This window comes from Ictalurus punctatus, chromosome 25 (genome assembly GCF_001660625.3).
Source record: "Ictalurus punctatus breed USDA103 chromosome 25, Coco_2.0, whole genome shotgun sequence".
NCBI classification, from domain to species: domain Eukaryota; kingdom Metazoa; phylum Chordata; class Actinopteri; order Siluriformes; family Ictaluridae; genus Ictalurus; species Ictalurus punctatus.
This window is the reverse complement of record NC_030440.2, coordinates 13,601,538-13,623,140: the sequence shown is the minus strand read 5'-3', so window position 1 is coordinate 13,623,140 and position 21,603 is coordinate 13,601,538. Positions and strand designations below refer to the sequence as shown.

Genomic DNA, 21,603 nt, shown 5'->3' with positions numbered 1-21,603 from the left:
CACGAGTCCCTTGTTTGTCCTGAGCAGTTAAACTGCCCACTGTTCTTCAGAAAAATCCTCCAGGTCCTGCACATTCTCTGCTTTTCCAGCATATTCTGCATATCTGATCCCTTTCCAACAGTGACTATATGATGTTGAGATCCATCTTTTCACACTGAGGACAACTGAGGGACTCGTACACGACTATTACAAAAGGTACAAACATTCACTGATGCTCAAGAATTCAACACAAAACATTAAGAGCCAGGGGGGTGTAAACCTTTTAACAGGACGATCGGTGTAAATTATTATTAATTTGTTTAAAGATTTTCTTTTTTTTATTTAGTGCTGTCCTTCAGAAGCTACATAAGATATTTACATGTTTCCCAGAAGACAAAATAATAACAATTTACAATGATCATCCTGTTCAAAAGTTTACACCCCCCTGGCTCTTAATGTATTGTGATTCATGGTCCCTCTTATTAAAAAAAATGAATAAATTATTAACATTTTGCAGATTCTGCAAGGCATATGTAAACATATGGCCCGACTGTAAAATATGAGAGTAGTATTAAGAAACAATACATTGATTATACAGACACATTTAAATCATTTATAATGCTTGGGCCCAAGACAAAATAAAAATCTACATTTCTTTTTTTTTAACCAAAGTATTTTGAACAAATCCAAATGTCAATGGCTTCCCTGGTCTCCCACCCAGCCAGGGCATGGGACAACCTTCCTACTTATCCCCTTGAAAACTGGCTCCGATGATGATGATAATAATAATAATAATAATAATAATAATAATAATAATAACAATAATAATAATAATAATAATAATAATAATAATAATAAATTGACTACTTGGGGCTCCTTAAACAGGATTGAGATCTTTTGGTCTACAATAAGGTCCAGTACACTGGTTTCATAACAAGCACCTTTTGAAATGTCAGTTTGTTTATTGTATTATTTTCATTCATTTTTATAAGTATGTTTGGAACGTTCAGATTGGTTATTGTGCACTAGAGAGGGTTTTTAAACCATAAATGAGAAGTTCGATCTGTCAGCCCTGTTCTCAAGAAAAGGACAACCACGTCTGAAATGACCAAGCTGATTTTTTTCTAAAGGATTAGATGGCAGGATATATTTTGACCTGGGATTTTCAGAGGATCTTTCACTGAGCCCTTTCCCATCCCCTAAAGCTCCTTTTAGTTAAAGGAATGTGGATTGGAGTTCCTCAAGGAGTGTGGTCTCACTATGCATTTACATATGATTTACATTGTTGTGGGGTAATAGAAAATCTGGGGCTAGAAATATTGTTGGAATGTAACTACATACTCTATTGTAGCATTTAAATTATTGTTAAATAATACTGTATTTTTAATTTAGAAAACAAATTGAGTGTTTTTTTTGTTGAAGCCTTGCGTTCAATGTTAAAACAAAGAATTGTTGACTTTTTTCACACTGGGTTAGGGTGACCATATTCTGGTTTTCCAAAAAGAGAACACCTTTTTTTGTGTGTGGGCGGTGGGGGTAATCACGTTCAAAACAGTGGTACTAGGAATGCAAACTTTAATACACTGAAAAAGACACTATTAGCTTCACATAAATATATATAAATAAAATCATTTTCACTCTGCCCATGTTTTACATTTTTTCCTAGATTCTTTTGAATGCCCATGGAATAAAATATTTATCTAATATTAAAATATCAGATGCCATGAGTGTACCTTCTACCATCATTTACACATTTGAATGACCATGTAATGCGAAGCAATTTGGCCAAAGTTGCTGCAAGCCTTATATAGGGCACTGTATTAACAGGAAACACTTCACTTTCACGGAAAAAACAGTTTCTAAGCATGATGCCATGTATCCATGATGCCATGTATCCTAACAAAATGTCCAGGTCCTCTGGCAGAAAAACAGCCCCAAAACATTAAAGAACCACCACCGTATTTAACCGTGGCATGAGGTACTTTTCCACATGGCTACCTATTTGTGTGTGCCAAAACCAGCTCTGGTGTTTATTTTGGTTTCATCTGATCCTAGAACCCGATCCTATTTGAAGCTCCAGTAGTGTCTGGCAAACTGAAGATGCTTGAGTTTGTTTTTGGATGAGAGTAGAGGCTTTTTTCTTGAAACCCTTCCAAACAACTTGTGGTGATGTAGGTGACTTCAGATTGTAGTTTTGGAGACTTTCTGACCCCAAGACACAACTAACTTCTGCAATTCTCCAGCTGTGATCCTTGGAGATTTTTTGGCCACTCGAACCGTCCTCTTCACAGTGTGTTGAGACGATATAGACACACGTCCAATTCCAGGTTGATTCATAGCATTTCCAGTTGACTGGAACTTCTTGATTATTGCCCTGATGGTAGAAATGGGCATTTTCCATGCTTGTGCTATTTTCTTATAGCCTCTTCCCATTTTGTGAAGCTCAACAACATTTCGCTGCACATCACAGCTATATTTCTTGGTCTAGCCCATTGTTACGAATAACTAAGGGAATTTGGCCTATATGTTACCTCATATTTATACCCCTGTGAAACAGGTAGTCATGGTTGAACAGTTTCCTTTTCCTAGTCATCCAAGTGTACTAAAATTTTTTAAACATCAATGGTAATACACTTTAAATATATTTTTCTCATATGAATTCATAGGGGTGCCAATAATTGCTGCACACCTATATTTAACGTTTTTTTTTTATTTTTTTTATTTTTTATTTTTATAAATCTGTGTTGTGTTTGCAATTGTTTGATATCCATGAGAGCAGAGAGCCAAATGTGCCAATATTAGCTGAGGGCACTATACATTATATAAATTTTTTGAGTGTTGTCTGCCAGCTGCCGACAAAGCTGACCTGACTATCAGGAAGACTGAACACCTGATTCAGGTGTGTTAGTCAGGAGCTGGGATTCTGCAGCTATTCATGAGCAGCTGAGAGTTGTTAAAACCAGACAAAATGTGTAATATTTCAAGCATAAATGAAATGAAAAGAGAAGCTACGGAAGCTTACACTGTCTTACCCTTTCACTATCCATCCATCCATACATCCATCAATCTTCTATACCGCTTATCCTTTTCAGGGTCACGGGGAAACCTGGAGCCTATTCCAGGGAGCATCGGGCAGAAGGCAGGGTATACCCTGGACAGGGTGCCAATCCATCGCAGGGCACGCAATCACACACACACACACACCCATTCACACACCCATTCATACTCTACGGACACTTTTGACATGCCAATCAACCTATCATGCATGTCTTTGGACTGGGGGAGGAAACCCGAGTACCCTTTCACTAGTTCCCACTAATTCCCAAACCACCTGAGCCATGCGATAGACAAGGGCTGAGGGGGTTCTGCGTAGAAGATCAGTGGGATTGGGAAACACTGACGTAGAGCACAGCGGTGTGTATCAGCACTTCACCACTCAGTCCCAGCGCGTCCTCGCCCACAGAAACACACACACGCACGCGCGCGCGCGCGAGCTGCTCCTTCCGTTCCGCGCTCAGCACTCAAAGCGGACGCTGCTGTCAGAGTCGGGTCTTTTGCAGTTTCTTCTCTGGATTGAGCCGTTTAAAAGTCACGTTTTGTTTCGACTTTACGGTATGCTGGGAGCCGTGAAGATGGAAGGACACGAACACTCGGACTGGAGCGCTTATTACGCAGAACCCGAGGTGGGAACTTTTATGTACATTTTCCTCTTGTCTAACAGTTCAATATTGGGCTTGAGATAATATTAACTTTGCGATCAAATATTGACTCGAGGCACCTCTGAATCCTCAACTAAACACACACACACACACACACACACACACACACACACACACACACACACACACACACACGCCTTTTCTCACCTTTGCACAGGATGACGAGAAGCTACAGGACGTAGGATTGCACATTTTTCGGAATAATTTGTAAGCATATTTGCAAGCCCAAAGACTCATTTAACCAGGCTTTAAGTGTTCTAATGTTCTTTTAACCTTATCTAGAATGGAGCAAACAGCCTTTCGATGTAGACTGACAGGAAACCTTTCTACACTTTTACGCAGAACATTAGAAAGCATGAATACACTGTCATTACTATCTGTAACCCCAAGAGTAGCTTACATCCTCACATTTTCTTTCAAATAACAACAAACAGATAACGAAGAAACATTGCTCCCGTGGTTGTTATGGTTATAGCCTATATAGATCAATATTTTTTTTTTTTGTTTTTTTTTGGTAAAGTCCTTCTAGAAACACCTAGAATCATGAATTGAATTAGTATGCGTTTCTGTCTAATATAAACACCGTATCATTTAATTCAACATGGGGGATTTTCTGCTGTAATATCAGGGTTCTGTGTTGCATTGTAAAAAAAAAAACAAAACAACAACTTAAAGCTTTGACTTAAAGGAAACTGAAGTAGTAAGTGAATTTAACGTCAAGATATCATGTTGACTGCCCTGGTACTAAACGAAAGGCCACCTGAAAATATTTATTTATTTATTTACTCATTCATTCATTCATTCATTCATTCATTCATTCATTCTCAAACTGACTCTTAATTGACCCTTAAATTCAGTCCAGAAACCTTTTTTTTTTTTTTTTTTGCAAAAGATCTTTGAACATGAATAGCTCCTAAAATAACCATAATTTCATCCAAAGTTCCTATTGTGTGACGCAATACATTTGAGCATTTATTTAGAATAATTTAGAGTGTACGAAAATGTAAAAACAAATTTAAAAAGTGAGCATGTACTTTATTAACTAGGCTACAGTGGTGCTAGCTATTTATCCCTTTCCCCCTCCTGTATTCTCCAGTGCTACACCCCGGTGGGAAACATGAGCGGCGGACTGAATTCGGTGAGCGCCTACATGAGCTGCGCGGGCGGCGTGAATGTGCCCTACATGCACGCGGGACTCGGACACCCGGCTAGCGGCACGTGCACGGGGATGACCCCTAGCGCGAGCCCGACCTCCGCTCACGCCTTGACCGCTTCCTACCCGAACCTGAACTCGAGCGCGTGCGGCCAGGTCACCGGCAGGCCCCGTGATCCCAAAGCATACAGACGGAGCTACACGCACGCTAAGCCTCCCTACTCATACATCTCACTGATCACCATGGCCATCCAGCAGTCCTCATCCAAGATGCTGACGCTGAACGAAATCTACCAGTGGATCATGGACCTGTTCCCATTTTACCGGCAGAACCAGCAGCGCTGGCAGAACTCGGTCCGCCACTCGCTCTCCTTCAACGACTGTTTCCTCAAGGTGCCCAGATCACCTGACAAACCGGGTAAAGGCTCTTTCTGGACTCTCCATCCCGAGTCGGGAAACATGTTCGAAAACGGATGCTATCTGCGGAGACAGAAACGCTTTAAATGCGAAAAGTCTGCCGAAAAACCTGCGGAATCGGACGCCGGTAAGAAAACGCACAGCGACAAAGAATCGCCTGGACTTGATAACTCTCCGACTAAAGACGTGAAAAGTTCCGATGTGAAAGATGTCATAAAAGCAACGCAGGCTTTGAGTCCAGAACATCAGACTCATCATCAGGACCATCATCTGGATGAACATCGTCATCATCATCCTCCTCCTCCTCTTCCTCATCATCATCATCATCATCATCATCATCCTCATCCTCATCTTCTCTCTCAGCATCACCCGGTGCTCGTGCACGACTCGCACCTGAAACCGGGACACCACTCCTACTCCTTCGACCACCCGTTCTCTATCCACAACCTGATGTCCTCTGAGCAGCAGCAGCACAAAATGGACATGCTGAAGCCCTATGAGCACGCCATGCACTGTTCCGGCGGATACGGATCACCAATGACTGGGCCGCCGATGCCACCGATGATGTCAGCTCGAGCCAGTGTGGAGCCCTCAGCTCTTCCCTCGGAGTATTCTTACTATCCGGTATCCGCGTGCACCAACAGGGCGTAAAATAATATTTCAAATGGTTACAATGTACAGGTGAACACAGATGCCCCAATAATAATAATAATAATAATAATAATAATAATAATAATAATAATAATAATAATAAAAACATACGCTCAAGTCAAGCGCGCATTTTAAACAAGTAGTAGTTACTTGCTCGGTTTCTGCTTTCTACGCATGTTGGTGCGCACAAAAATAACAACACAAACAAACTGGTTTAAAAACGAACGATTTTTCTTTTAGATCTGCATGAACGCATCTTATCTTCTTCCTCCAGTGGACTTTCTCAAGCTGTTGGACAGGATTTATGATGGATCACAGCCCATATACAAAACTTCCACGAGTCTTTTTTTTTTTCCATGAGAGAGAAGGACACACGCACACAAAAAACAACAAATAAAAGTTTTTTTGTAGTCATTTACTTTATGTTCTGTTTATACTGTAATTTATAATTTTTAAAAATTGATTGTGTATATGAATGTATCGTAGTTAAAATGTCATTATTAAATTTTGCACTGAAGTATGATCCTTATTGTCTAATCCTTGTTGTCTGATTTTTTTTAATGAATATACCTTCATTTCACATTGTAGACAGTTTCAAATGTGAATATGGATATGGATGCTGGTGAAATTATTCAATTCGATACAACAGAATTATCAAAAAGTTGTTTTCAAAGCCTTCAGAATTATTAAAAATTTTATGCAAAATATTTGAATTAAATACATTTTAAATCTACTGTCCATTTGGAAAACCATGAAAGGTTACTGTAAGTGTTTCCTTATTCAGTGAATCAATGAAGAACCACTGCATGTATGTATGTATGTATTTATTTATTTATTTTGCTAAGAATGTACATTTTTTTTGGACAATATGGACAATATTGTCAATAGTCTAGAGATCTTTATCTAGGTTTTGTAACCTTGCTATTTTGGTATTAGTCTTGTAAGATGATCAATATTTAGAGATAGCTTGTTGACAGGATTTAGGTTGGGTCTATTTGAAATGAAAAAAAAAAAACCATGTTGGAAATGCTCCTTTATCCAACATCACGCCTGACGTGTATATTGTAAGAGTATTAACTGACTTGTCTCCTGAGACCATAGGTGAGATTTAATTAGGATTTATAGTGGCACATTGCCTTAGGCAATAAAATCCTGTCAAAGAAACTTTTTACAGAAACGAGTTTTGACCTTGTGGAGGTCTGCTTTTTTCAGCTTATATTTAAAAAGAAAAACATTTAAAGCCAAACGATTTATTTGTAGTTACTGAGATTAAGAGTAGTTTAAGATTTAGTAGCAAAGCATTGATTAGCTGCTTTAATAATTATATCAAGGTCCTCACAATTATAGTAAGACAAACTCATGTGTGTGTGTGTGTGTGTGTGTGTGTGTGTGTGTGTGTGTGTGTGTGTGTGTGTGTGTTGTTCTGCTGATGTCTGATAAGATAAAAAGACTGTAGTCATCACTGAATAAATAAGATACAAAATGAGCCCAGTTTGCTAATTAGAGATGATTAGAGACTCCTGATAGTAGCTAGATACCTGGTTGATACACTTAGTAGACGTGATATTATTAATATTTCATTCTCTATATGAATAATAGGCCTAATAATAAGAACAAACAACAACAATAATAGTTATTATTATTATTTTGCTTGAATTTAGGAATTTGGAATGTCAGAACAATCAAAATCCCAATAAGGGCAAAATCCTTCTTAGATAGATGATATTTGTCCTTTTGGGATCAATATAATTCTCTCAGCTGTGACATTCCAAGATCCAGAGGATCTGGAGGGAATGATATTATTATTATTATTATTATTATTATTATTATTATTATTATTATTATTATTATAATATTTGGTGACCCAGTGTGATTAAACAGCATGGATCATAGACTGTATATAAGGTCTTAAATCCAGGGATGAACACAGAGTAATTTTGAGACTCCCAATCAGACTCATCAAGCTCTTCCTATTTATTGCCAATTTATTCTTACCAAGCCAAAAGCAATAATAAAAATAAGACTATAGAGAAAATACATTCGTAAATGACAAAAACCCTGAGAATTTTGAAGGATTTGTCATATGCAGCATGCACAATATAACAGGGAGCAAATGTCTGCAGAGACACAGAATAATGACATGGGAGAAAGAGAGAGGGGGTGAGAGAGGGGGTGTGGAACAATTTATATAAAATCAAATAAAATCAAGAGACCAGTCCTGAATGTGACCAGTGTGGTCTTTCTGTGTGACTAGGATACAAAGAGGATTTCAAGGATTTGTTCCTGGCTTTAATTTTTAACATTCTTATATAAGCTACTTATTCAATATGTATATTCTCTTTACTAACTTTACTCATTTAAAAAATAAAAATAAATGCAAGTTGTTAACATAAATCTGAGATGTCTGCATGACATGTAAATAAATGAAAAACTTACAATCTTTCCTGCAATTTTAGATACATTTTTATAAATCATAAAAAAATCCATAAATCACAGCAGAATAATATATAATACATAGTATTAAACATCTTTTTTGTTAAAGGTAAGCTTATTAAGGCTTGGAAATATGTTTCAGGGTTTTTTTTTTGTAAAACATGTCTTTTTTTCCCTCCCAATTTTCAGCCCTTCTGTCTACTGCTTCAGCCATTCATCCTGTACAACCTGAAAACATTTTTTTATTATAACATGGTCAATTTAAATCTGATTTAGATGATGAGGCACATCTCACATGCAAGTTCCTGTGAATTAGACGTTAATATAAAAAAGTACAACATATTTGAAAGAGCACATTATTATAAACCTGTGATTTTCAGCCAGAACTACTGTCAACACCTTCTCACCAATCAGATATAAGAATCCAACAGCACTTACTTATAAACATATACACCAATGACACCGAGTTTTCCAAAAATGCCATATAGATTCCATAGTGCATAAGTATACAAAAATGATGCGTTAAGGTTTTAATTTGACATTTTTTTTGGTAAGATTCCTAAAGCGGTTCTGCATTGAACCCTTTCTCATAGAGAAACACTCTGTTGTATGGTTCCACATGAAGGTTTCTAGAGTGTATTACTGATATATGACATTCCACTGTAGAAAAATTATAGAAAACATCATTATATTGTTGAATTATTTCTAAATATGCATTAATTAAAAAAAAAAAACAACAACTCTATTCTGAATCGGCTACAGTGTTTACATTTATATGAAAAACAATGGCACAAAAATACTATATGTATGTCATAACTGTAATGAAGATTTATGTAGGGCCAGAAAGTTATAAAAGCAAAAGGGGCATTCAAATGATTAGGGTATATTTAGATTATGTCATATTTTGTAACTAATAGAATATTGTTTTTTACCATTAGGACCATTTTAGTTAGCTGTGATAAAGAAGGAGCATCTGTGAAACACATTAAATGTCTTCTTTATTTTATCCGTAATGATGCAGCACAATTCTATGCTTCATTTTATGTACTCTTTGTATATTGTATATATTATATTTATGAAATATGTAGTTTATAATAGGTTATTTTATATAAATCAGTGAAGTTTAACGCCCTATGGGGTATATTAAACATGCAAAAAAAAAAAGTGTTTGTGGATCATGCTTTTCTTTTTTTTGAGGAAAAAAAACCGAGATTGGTCAAAGCAGGATATTTAAAATATCAAGATAATGTAATGTAATAAATGTAATAAATGATTTAGGAATTAAGCTATCCTTTGCAGAGGTATTTCAATCACTAACATTACTAATCATTTACAAATAATTCACAAAGCTACTTGATGTTCAAATGAGAAATATTAGGAAATTTATCATTGATAGAAATCCCATTGAATAGTTATGGCAGGTGGAGATGGATAGCAGTTTGCTTTGTTACAGTATATTGAAGAATATTATTATATGTTTTGTCATCATCACAATGGCTTCTATTTCTTCCCTAAATGATCACTTCATCAGACATGCCAGTAGCTCCTGATGAATGCCGGTGCGGACTGTTTGTTCTTTTGGCATGCGAATGGAGATGCTATTGAAGATTGCGCTCTCTCATAACACAGAGGATCGGCTCTAGTTGAGGCTTTGAGTCTCTCTGGCTGTGCAGTGCCGGCTGTTGAGACAGACCCTTGCATGAAACGAACATCTAGCTGTAAACGGCAACCATGAAAGCCCTCAGCAGAATCAGGAATGTTACACCAGGGTGGCAGAAAAAAAATGAGATCACACCTCGTCACCTCTGTCCACTTCAGAGCTCATAAATTTGGCAGATTTTCTCTCCATGCCAAGGAGGCTGAAGACATCACTGCTTTATGAACAGAAGAATTATAACTTCACATAGGGGTGTGTCAATCTTAAAGGAAATCTTAAAGGGTTATATTGTTAGTGTTATACTATACTGGTGCAAATTATTAGAAAAGATTACAAGTTGTCTTGATAAGTTATCAAAGGTTTAGAGTGATTGTTAGACATTGGTGTTAAAATGTTGCTAGTTTACAAAGAAAAACCCATGATCGTTGATGTAAGCCTCCAGTTCCAGTTAGAGGTAAATTATAGTTGCTGCTTTTAAGCTTTCCACTCCGAGAAAGTCTTCAGGACAGAGGATGCTGTGTTTTGCGCTTTCTCTGTATCAAACTGCACTTGCACTTTTTTGTCTTAAAGAGAAAGTGAAAGAATGGTTGATTGTAGCTGCTATAATGTAAGTGATAACGGGTGCTAACTTTTTTTTATGTTCCCCAACATGCAACTACAAACAAGTATGATCTTTAATAAATTGTAATTGTCGGCAAATTGTTGTGGTTCAAGATAATCTGTAACAGGAAAATATCCTCACTCCACACCATTATTGATTTTCTTTCTCCAATGACAGCCTGCTTCATCTTGTTTTATTACTTACTTAATAAACTGTTGGCCTCCCAGCTATAAGGTGATAACGATTTGACTTTTAATCCATGAGACCCAATTTCACAGAATAGCTGTGATTAAAGTGACCAGCCTTCCCAGCTTAAAGTGATTAATTCAGCATCCTGACATAAACGGTGCTGTCTCTTTGACAGCCTGGAGTCACGACTCCAAATGCCAGCTCTCTTGAGAATGCAGGAGGAAGGCAGCCTTCTTCTTGGGACTGTTTGCTCAGCGGCTCTCTGAGCGGTCTTCACCAGGCCGAATGAAATGCAGGGACACAAACAATGTGCTGAGCGAAGAATGGAAGAGCGGGAATGAACAGTTTGGACTATTTGCTCAGCAGAAGGCCAGCCACAATGGTATGCCAGTGGCTTTCCCATGAATTGAGAGTAGAGACTTAGCATTGCCTTTCTTTTGTTGGCTGCTGTAAGGTCACAGCTGCTCTGGGCTGTTAATACCCACCTTCCATGATACCGTGTGGCCATGATATCACATATAGATTAAGAGCACTGGCGCATCCACAAAATGGTAGGCTTTTTACACTGAGGGTTTCTGATGGTTTCTGTAACATTAGCATCTTTGTATAAAATAATGGATATTTATAATTTGAATTTTTTGATTGAAGTGTTTGTCCTAGATGTATCACTGCTATTTACAATAATCCACTAAATTATCCTATTTTGTGCCACTGAATTAACTGGTTTAGTTCTTAGATACACACAGGTTCATCCTGACCGACAGGCTTTGTGGCACTCGACATGGCTGAAAAGCAAAGACACAATTCTGGTCAGCAGGACAAAAGGCACTAGTAACTAGCTACCCAGATGAGGATGGGTTCCCTTCTGAGTCTTGTTCCTCTCAAGATTTCTTCCTCTTAACCTCTTAGGGAGTTTTTCCTTGCTCGCTCAATTGGGATAAAGTCACACATTTAAAATCTGTATACCGTATTTATATATTGCTTTAAAGCTGCTTTGAGACAATGTCCATTGTAAAAAGTGCTACACAAATAAAATTGAATTGAATTGAATTAACATTAGAGATAGGGTACTGAGGTTAGGGTTAGGGTATAGACCAGGGATTCAGATTGGAGGTTCAGGAAAAGGGGTAAGGATCAGGGTCAGGTTAGGGATTGGGATTGGGATTTGGGTTAAGGTTAGAGTTACTGAGATTAAGGTTACTGAGGTTAGGGTTACTGAGATTAAGTTTACGAAGATTAGAAATACTGACGTTAAGGATACTGAGGCTGGGGTTAGGGTTACAATGTGGTAAGGGTTACTGAGATTAGGGTTATATTGTGGTTAGGGTTACTGAGGCTAGGGTTAGGGTTACTAAGGTTAAGGTTACTGAGGCTAGGGTTAGGGTTACTAAGGTTAAGGTTACTGTGGCTAGGGTTAGGGTTACATTATGGTTAGGGTTATACTTTGATTAGGGTTACTGAGGCTAGGGCTAGGTTTACATTGTGGTTAGGTTTACATTGTGGTAAGTGTTACATTGTGGTTAGGGTTACTGGGGATAGAGTTACTATATTTAAGGTTAGTGAGGTTAGGACTAGGGATAACATAGGATTAGGGAGATTAAAGTGTAGGTTAGGATTACTGATGATAGGGTTTAGGGGTACTAAGTTTATAGTCAGGAAGGCTATTGTTTGAAGCAGGGGTACAACGGTCATGGTTAAAAACTATCTAAGTTAATGTTAGGGATAGGGTTCTTGAAGCTCAGCTCACAGATAAATATACAGCCAGCTTTAGGGTTAAACTGAGGTTAGGGTCGAAGGGAAGGCAATGGAAATACATCACAATATTAGTAAAAACCAATGTGTGTGTGTGTGTGTGTGTGTGTGTGTGTGTGTGTGTGAGTGAGAACATGCCAGAATCCACTCTGCCTCATGAATCAGTGCCACTGTATGACACTTTTGCTCACCACCTTTCAGAACTTTTCCACTCTCCTCAAGACTTTGAGCTGAACTGCAAATGACGCCTCCATTTTTTAAAGCAATTGCAGCACTCCTATTGCTCACTCACATGAACCTGTTAAATATCTCACTGATGATGAATTTTTACCTGCAGCCTTTCATCTTTAATATTATCTAATAACTGGATGGAACATATGGACACCTCGTGACCGTCATATAAAAGAAACTTTCTGTAATTAATGGTTGCCTTGCTTAGAAAACTGCTTCTTTATGGATAGATTACATTCTAACAAATTTAGAATAACCTTTTGCAAACCCATGGTTGAGAAAATAAAGCAAACACATCAAACAGTGGACTTGGAAGGTCTCATTCATAGAGATGTCAGTTTGTTTCTCTTTTAAGACAGTGTCTTCAGGTATGAAAACGTTGCACAGAGCAAATCAGAAAAATCAAGTGTTTTAGTCCAGAAATTCTGGACTGAAATCTGCCACCCCTGTAATAGAGAAATAGCTTCTTGAAGTGTGTTGACTTTCTCCTTCCGAACAACATTTTAATATCATTTCCAATAGGTTTAAGATCTGGCAAACAATCATATTAATTCCTCTCATTCAGTTGAAGGATGTTCTTTAAAAAGCTATAAAGAGGCCTGTCATTGCTGGTCATAGTCTCTTTGTGTGCCATAATTTTCCACTCTGAAAGCCAGGCTTTGTAGAAACCGGCATGGAGCACAATGGTTTTGGGTGTGTAGGATGGATGAGTCAGAAATGTCTTGGCTTGTTTTAAATTTCAGGTTTCTATGAACCCATTCAGCTCTGGGATTACACTGGCATTAACAAAGTCTGTGCTTCAGTTAAATAACCAACTTAACTGAAGTTAAACAATTGTGCACTTGTGTTTCAGCAATAATTTCTCAATCTGGTTGCTTTTACGTGCAGATAGGAAAAAAACATTATGATTCGGGTTCCTGAGTGGTGCAACTGAAAAGTGCTTGCTCTATCCTCTGGAAATAGTGAGTTCAAATCTTGACAATGCAACAGCATTCCATGGCCAGGAGTCCAAGAGAGAAAAATATGATGTACTCTCTGGGTGGGAAGGATGGTATTACTCTCTCCTCTGGTAATCTGTGTGAGAACAATAGGTATCTGAGAGCTCATGTATGGAGAAGTTAGAGTTTTTCTCCAAGTGTGTACAGCTGCCATCGAAAAGATGTGGTGGCTGACTTCATGTGTAATATTGTAGCTGTCCTGCTCTTGTGATAGGGTGAGAGCTAGCTAGTGGATGGGAACTGGAAAATAATCAAATATCAGTTCACTTTTTTGAGACCCTGACCAGAGCAATGACCAAACAATTTTACCTTACACTTCTAAACAAGTCATTCAGTTCGATTTCATTTATATAGCATTAACAATAGACATTGTCAGGAAGCACAATGAACATTCTTTGTGCTGAAAGGATTTTCATTGTCCAAAATATTTGAAAAACGTTCTTAAGAAACTTGTGCTGCAATCCATTGTACTTTGGACTTGGAAAAAAACACCTGCTACAGAAAAGTCATTCAACTTGTCATGACATAACCAAACCTGATCAACAATAATACGGCAGCACACAGTCAGCTGCAAACTGAAGTCACTTTTGCATTGATTTCTACGAGATAACATTAGACTGAACTTGATTTGTAGCTTTTTGTAATTCCACTGAATTCAACCTAAATTTACTAAAGCGATAAGACCATTGTAACATAATTTTTTTGAGGAAGGATGAACGACATGATAAATAATCTCTTTCCATTCGTTGTCCACAAATACTTCAAGCACGTCTTAGGCATACAAATAAGATGTTGCTCTGGGCAGCCATGTTTTTCCTAGACAAAGCCCTGGAACACTTTCAGATCAGAACCCTGGAAAATCGACATTCCAATTTCTGAGTACACTGGATTACAGCATTAAGTAGAGACATTAATCAATGGGGAAACAAGCAACAGATGAGTGGGATCAACAGGCGAGCAACAGCATGCGACAGGCTCATGTGATCTGGTTGTAGGCTAATGGGACTGATGGGAACTAAACTCCAAGGCAACCATATCATGACAAATAATTAAGAATTAGTTAATTGTATATAAATACTGCAGTCTTTTAGTAAAACCCTTTGTTCTTTGATAATTCATTCATTCATTCAGTTTATCCAGCACCTTTCTAACACAGAAGGTCTCTTAATACTATTGTATCATGATGAGAAATCATGTTTACTTTTAACAAAGCAATGGCAGATTTATGAGCTTCCTCCTTTCCTCTTTTTGTTTATGAGTTTGTATTCTCAGGTACATGTTGGTGCTAGTGAGGACTACCGTTATTAGACAATAGGCCTATATAAATGATATTGGAGGAAAATGTCTTGAGATAATACATCCTGATTTGGAAACAAAGGCTAAGATGAAATGAAATCCAATCAGTCAGTCACAGGCTTGTGACATCATATGACACCAAGCCAATAGTTTACATCACATTAGCCTAGCCCGCTAGTGAACGTGGCTAGCTACTTATTATCAGATAGCTGCAGATGGAGAGGTAACTCACTTGGTCTGTATTGAGTGTATTGGACTGTATAAGCATGGATGAGAATGCATAGATGGAGATTTGATGTGGATTATACTCTGACCCTTCAGTACCACTTGAGAATATCACACATCCATATTTTATCTGCCCATTTTATAATGCAAGCCATATTATAAACATTTATGTCTTACTTGTAAGACAAAGTCCCCATGATTTGCTGGCAGGTAAGTTACATTTTGATTCTACATTGCTTAGAAGTTTGTTGTGCAAATATAACAAGAGCAGAGCATTACTCTTCAAGCATTAGTTGGCACCCATGTGCACTGTTTCATTAAAAATACATAATACATTGTGTAAAACTATATTTCTTAACAGAATTCCATCATTCATTACTAATATACAGTCCCCTCCAAAACTATTAGAAAGGCAAGGCTAATTAATTTGTTTGTGCTATACACAAAAGACATTTGGGTTGGGTTATTAATATGGATATGAGACGAGAGTTTAGGATTTCAGTTTTTATTTCCTGGTATTTATATTAAGATTTGTTAAACAACACAGAACCTTTTGTATCAGACCACCCAATTTAGGTGGGCAAAAGTATAGGAACAGATAAGTCTTGAAGTAAATAACACTTAATATTTGGTTGCATATCCCTTGCTTACAATAACTGCATCAAGCCTGTGACGCATTGACATCACCAAATTGTTGGTTTCTTCTTTTGTGATACTTTTCCAGGCTTTTACTGCAGGCTCTTTCAGTTGTTGTTTGTTTTGGGGGGTTTCTCCCTTCAGACTTCTCTTCAGGAGGTGAAATGTATGGTCATTTGGGTTAAGGTCTAGTGATTGCTTGGCCAGTCTAAAACCTTCCACTTTTTCGCCCCAATAAACTCCTTTGTTGAGCTGGCAGTTTGTTTTGGATCATTGTCTTGCTGTGAACTATGATGAAGTTCCTCCCAATTAATTTGGGGCATTCCTCTGTAAAACCTTTTAAAACCTTCCACTTTCCCCCCTGATAAAGTCTGAGTTGGCAGTGTGTTTTGGATCATTGACTGTCATTGCATGACAAAGTTCCTGCTGATAAATTTGGATGCATTCCTTTGTAAAATGGCAGACAAAATGTTCCTGGAAACCTCTGAATTAATTCTGCTGCTACCATCATGTCTTACATCATCAATAAAGATTAATGAGCCTGTTACAGAAGCAGCCATGCAAGCCCAAGCCATGAAACTACCTCCACCATTTTTGGATCATGACCAGATCCTTTCTTTCTCCACACTTTGGCCTCATTTCACAGCTTCAGAATGACTTGCTTTTCTCCCATTGACAGCTCTCTGGTCTTCATGTTGTTTTATCCTTTTTAACAACAAATGCAGTCTTTACAGGTTGAACATTCAGAGCTATTTTAGCTATACAGAGCTATTTTTATGCTATGTTCCATTTTATTTAAGACACCTACATTTAAATACCAGGAAATAAAAACTGAAATTCTAAACTCTCTTCTCATATGTATCTTGTAGCCTGAGGCTAGCTTAACTTATGCTACAGGGTACTATCTTGAGAATATATTTAGTAACCTCATGGGTGGTTGAGAGTCAAACAGACTAACAAAAAGTCAAACAAAACTATTCCCTTAGTTCCCTTAGCAAACTGAACCTCTGTGACATACAGTAACACTGCCATATCACTGTTAAATTTGCCTCATTTATAAAGAAATTTAGCTCATCAGTGTTTCAGAATTCAGGGTTCACCGGTTGACTTGCGGCTAGCATGAGGCATTCTCACCATTTGATTCCCAGTCGGGGAACCAGCCCCAGCCACTGGAGGGTTGCATAAGCCAGTGCACTCACAGTGCTGGTCACAAGCCTGGAAAATGGGGATGTATCAGGAAGGGCATTTGGTGTAAAACTTGTGCCAGAATCAAAAACACAGATAAGTGATCTGCCAAAAATGGGAAAAAAAAGCTGAAAGAGGGGAAAAAAATCCTTTCTGAATTCAAATTTAGCAATTGGTGCAATAATGATGGTTTCTGATTAACAACCTAGCAGATACATAGCTATCTAAATAACAGTGTAGATTAAACTTGCTACTCAAATCCATTCTAATCAGGAAAAGAACTGAAAAGTATGGATTAAAACATTGATTTGTTCATTTTCTTAACTAACAATCAAATGGATTTTTAAAACAAATTCAACTGTGTTCAATATGGCAGGTGTGGTTCATAAAGCACATGTGGCAGCATGATTCCTGTCCCAGTGGGCCTCCCTTCACACTTATTGTTGTTGCTATGTTTGAACAGTATATTTGATAGCTCTATGGAGTGAATGGGGTGTTCAGCATGCTATACCATGATTGTGAAGCAACTAGAAAGGCGAACAAATCAGTGGAACATCGGGTTATATCTGTCAAGTAGCTCATATGAGAAATAACATTTTTAAAAATTCATTGGTCACTCTGTGGTAATTAGTATTTCAACAGAATTAAAAAAATTATGTAGTGATTATGTGAATAAGGACTTTATAAAGATTAACATTTGTTGAACATTTTGAAGGGCTGATACACCACTCTGGACGAGTGGGCACTGATTCCCACATCATTATCACGTTACACACAGTATTTAATTTAGAAATACCTCATAACCTGCGACACATATTTCTGTCTGAACAGGGAAACCCTGAGTAAAAAGTGTCCATTAATCATTAACCGGGCTAAAAGTCTAAACCTTTTGTATTCCCATGGAGCCTCCACTATCTGCCTGCCATGTGACATGCTGGGGCCTTTTTTCTCGCAGATCATGGAAAGCCAATGAGCAAACACAGGTGTTTTGGAGGCAGCGCATGATGTCAGGGACAACTGCAAACAAGGCCAGCAATGCCTGACCTAGAGACCGGCACTGTTTGCCGCTGATTCTTCGTTTAAGCTGGCATTTCAAGTCTGACTGCTTTTCTCTTCCTGACAGCCACTATTCATGCTGCACGTTTGACATGAAAAAGAAAGAGCGGGAGAAAATAGAGGAAAAGGGAAATTAGTCCAGAGCAAGCACAGGCATGCTAACTCTTTTAACAGTGTATCAGTGGATGGTAAAGTGTGAGGGGGAGAGTAAACTAATTAATGTTGTCCAGCCTCTCACTTTCCAAGACAAAACAAATTTATTTTTCTCAAGTGGGGCTATTTAACTGACCTCCTGTGACAGAGGAAGTCAACATACAGGTTAAAGGTTCTTGTAACAGTGAAATGGTCATTTGTTAGCACCATGCTATTGTACAGAGCAAAGAAATGGCTAATGAGAAAGAGCTCAAGTGCTTGACCAGACACATCCATGCACAGCCTTTATTTGCCTGGCTTAAATAAAGACGCATTGTTTTTTGTTCTGAGTTAATCTAACTCTTAAATAAATATTGTAAATATTGTATAACTATATTAAAAAAATGATGAATATCTTTCACTCTGGCTGCATTCTACATGCCATGAAAACATTGGTAGACATCAAGGATGTAGTTTTCATGTCTTTTAAATATCTGCGCTCTCTAAGACACAGACAAAGAATACAAAATACAAAGACATTAAAAAGAAATATTTCAAGGATCTTGAAATGTAAGAAATGAAGCCCATTAAAAAAGTTCACATAAATAAATATATATTTTTAGAATCAGAACTGATTTTCTAATCAGTCTAAGATAGTAAGTTACTAAGTTAGTAATTAAGTAGGTTAATTGAATTCATAAAGCACATGAATACATCCATTGACCAATGTTAAAACAAATATTCTCACCTATTATTATGTAAAAGTAAAAACTAAGAGAAGGTATGAACTCTAACCCCACCACTAACCTTAAACCTCATAAGTTTTCATAGATATTTGCTCATATTCTCCTTGATTATTGATCAATGACCAGGACCAGGTTGTCTGTAATTGCACAAACACTCATATCTCTACTCCATACATCAACGTTCAAACTCATAATACTCACAGTTGCTGAATCTTAACTAATTGATCTGTTTAGAAAGGTGATAAGTGTTTGGAGCAAACACAAACGGTGTAAAGCTATAATCAGTGAGGGAAGCAAGGTGAAGAATCCAGTCACCAGCACTTTGACAGGTCTCTGCATGAACAGTTGGCCCATGAAACACAGAAAAGGCAGAGAACAAAGAGAAATCATGACTGTATGCAGATTTTGTTATTACCCACTGTTTGTGCCTTAAGCTACACATTGGTGTTACGGTTACTGCTCTCACCTGAATGACCAAATAACTAAAGCACAATGACACTGAAATCACTGCTGTTAAATTAGTTTAGGTTTCTTTTGGAACTTGGATTCGCAGAAAAGCCCATAATACACAGTGTAATTTCCAAAGCCTTCTAATTCCTCGTTGTGTGGTGCGTCAGCATGAAAATGTTTGTAGGCTGCAGTAACCTGCCTTAACATCCCTTTACACAGATTAGCCTGCAGATAAAGGCTTAGCTATTAACTTGCCATGCTGCAGGAATCGTCTATAGTGTGGGAGGGAAACACACCTTGCGAAGTTCTTTCCCTGCTCCTGCCGTGACATCACCTACCTCACAAAATGACCAGGCTTCAAGCCTGTTTGATGTTTCAGGCATTAAAGCCCTCATGAATTTATAGTGCTCTGTTTAGATCAAAGCCAGTTTCGGTTCATTGTATCCAGTGAGTCATTCATCGTAAAGTCTTGTGAAAATTCTTTGATTCAGTTTAATACCACTGTCAGGGTTACATAAGAAATAGTCATACAGTTAGCTTTCAAATCTGCATCTGTTGATCTGGAGTAAAAAATTAATTCTAAGATTAATCAGATTAGGATTTTACCAGGTCATTCTAATAAGGTAATCAAATTTTGTGCAAACAAAAGAACAAGAGTATTTTTTGGTAGATGTCACATCAGTGTAGTTATGTGAAAAATAAGTCTATGGCAGTCGATCATCTTATTTAAAGAGGTAATTAAATGAATACATTCATCATAGGTATTTGATAGCAGTTCATAATATAAGAGAGTACATGATATAAGAGAATTTCCTTTCACTATGACTGCAACCTCTACCCATAAGTGTAACTTTAAAGTCATCCTCAACGTAAAAAAAAATGTAGTTGTTAAATTGTTTTAAGGGTATAAAGTGCAAAAACTTTACAAGAGCCAATCAGACTCCAATATGCAAATGCAGGCCATACAACACTAGTTTACCAGGGATAGGGATTAAATTTGCATTTCAAATTTCCATATTTATAGGATGTGGATTTCTAGATAAGGGGGTTAAAATGGTAGCCCCTTTCTGTGCCTCTTTCTTTCCAATAATATTGGTTGTGGAACTGAAATGTCAAGCAATGTATTATTCAATAAAGGAAAAATATTATGGCCTTGTGAGACCACACTGGCTGTCCCTCACTGCAGAACATCTACAGTATGTGGGAAATCCTTGCTTCATGCTAAGCTGTGTGCGGTCCCATGTACTTTTTAGCCTGCATTAACCTTTAACAGGACCTAGTCATGGTTCAAGTGCAGTCTTTTCGAGACAGACATGCTGTCCCCCATTGTGGGCTTCCTGAGACAATGCCCCTGCAGTGAGGAGATGGAGGACTGATAAGAGTAAACTCCATTTTCAGCTTCTGTCAACACTCAACAGGGAGCACTTAGTTAAGCCTGTCTTGGAAGCAAGCGTTCCCATTGGGTGTGTCCATAAAACATGTTTAAACCTAAAAACCACAGTGAGGCCCACAATGAAAAGCATCTCCTTCTGTTAAAATGTCAATTTTCATTGTAAATTGCATGCATGATAAATTATGCCGCTTATGGGTTTGAGTTTAAGTCAAGCTTCTATAACAGGGAATGCGCCACTGGATCTGAGGTAGATTTTAATTTTAACACCTGGAAAATGGCCAGCTGCTGGCAGTGAAGTGAGCTGGATCACATGTGTCTCAAGAACATGCTGGAGGAATGGGTAGCTGGACATTTTTGAGACCAAAGGATTCAGGTCATGACTGAGACATTGTGAGACATGTTAATTTTTGAGGGACAAAATTTCACATTGTCTGCTGCTTTTCAATTCTGTGAATAAGAGGGATGTAGGGGGTATAAGACTAAGGAACTCAGGAAATACTAAGTAGCAAGTCTCAATTTGTCACTATGGACTATTTTATGGAAAGACTGAAGAAAAAGTTTGATGTGGGAGCAACGACCATTGCTAAAATATTGACTTATTAGTGACAGACCTATCGGTAAAATAGAATCCGCAAAATAAGATGACAAAGCGTGCTTAATCAGAAATGAGCCAATTCCAGGCCCAGGGAAATGTGCAGAGATGT

The 21,603-nt window shown here is 37.7% G+C and overlaps 1 protein-coding gene across 2 annotated transcripts; it reads left to right on the top strand.

Moving 5' to 3' along the window:
- Positions 1 to 3,439: 3,439 nt before the first annotated feature.
- On the top strand, positions 3,440 to 6,442 carry LOC108257557 (hepatocyte nuclear factor 3-beta). Of its 2 annotated transcripts, none has more exons than XM_017455427.3 (3): positions 3,440 to 3,662; positions 4,795 to 5,892; positions 6,160 to 6,442. In XM_017455427.3, the coding sequence occupies exons 1-3, from the start codon at positions 3,594 to 3,596 to the stop codon at positions 6,277 to 6,279; spliced, it is 1,287 nt and encodes a 428-aa protein (XP_017310916.1). In that variant the 5' UTR covers positions 3,440 to 3,593; the 3' UTR covers positions 6,280 to 6,442. The 2 variants fall into 2 exon arrangements, with proteins under 2 accessions (XP_017310916.1, XP_047006984.1); XM_047151028.2 differs by having other exon boundaries at positions 3,442 to 3,662; positions 4,795 to 5,949.
- Positions 6,443 to 21,603: the final 15,161 nt, after the last annotated feature.

Coding starts and splice junctions, on each gene's coding strand:
- LOC108257557 (XM_017455427.3), top strand. CDS start 3,594: ATGCTGGGAGCCGTGAAGATGGAAGGACACGAACACTCGGACTGGAGC. Junction 3,663..4,794: donor CTTATTACGCAGAACCCGAG/GTGGGAACTTTT, acceptor TGTATTCTCCAG/TGCTACACCCCGGTGGGAAA. Junction 5,893..6,159: donor CGGAGTATTCTTACTATCCG/GTATCCGCGTGC, acceptor TTTTTCTTTTAG/ATCTGCATGAACGCATCTTA.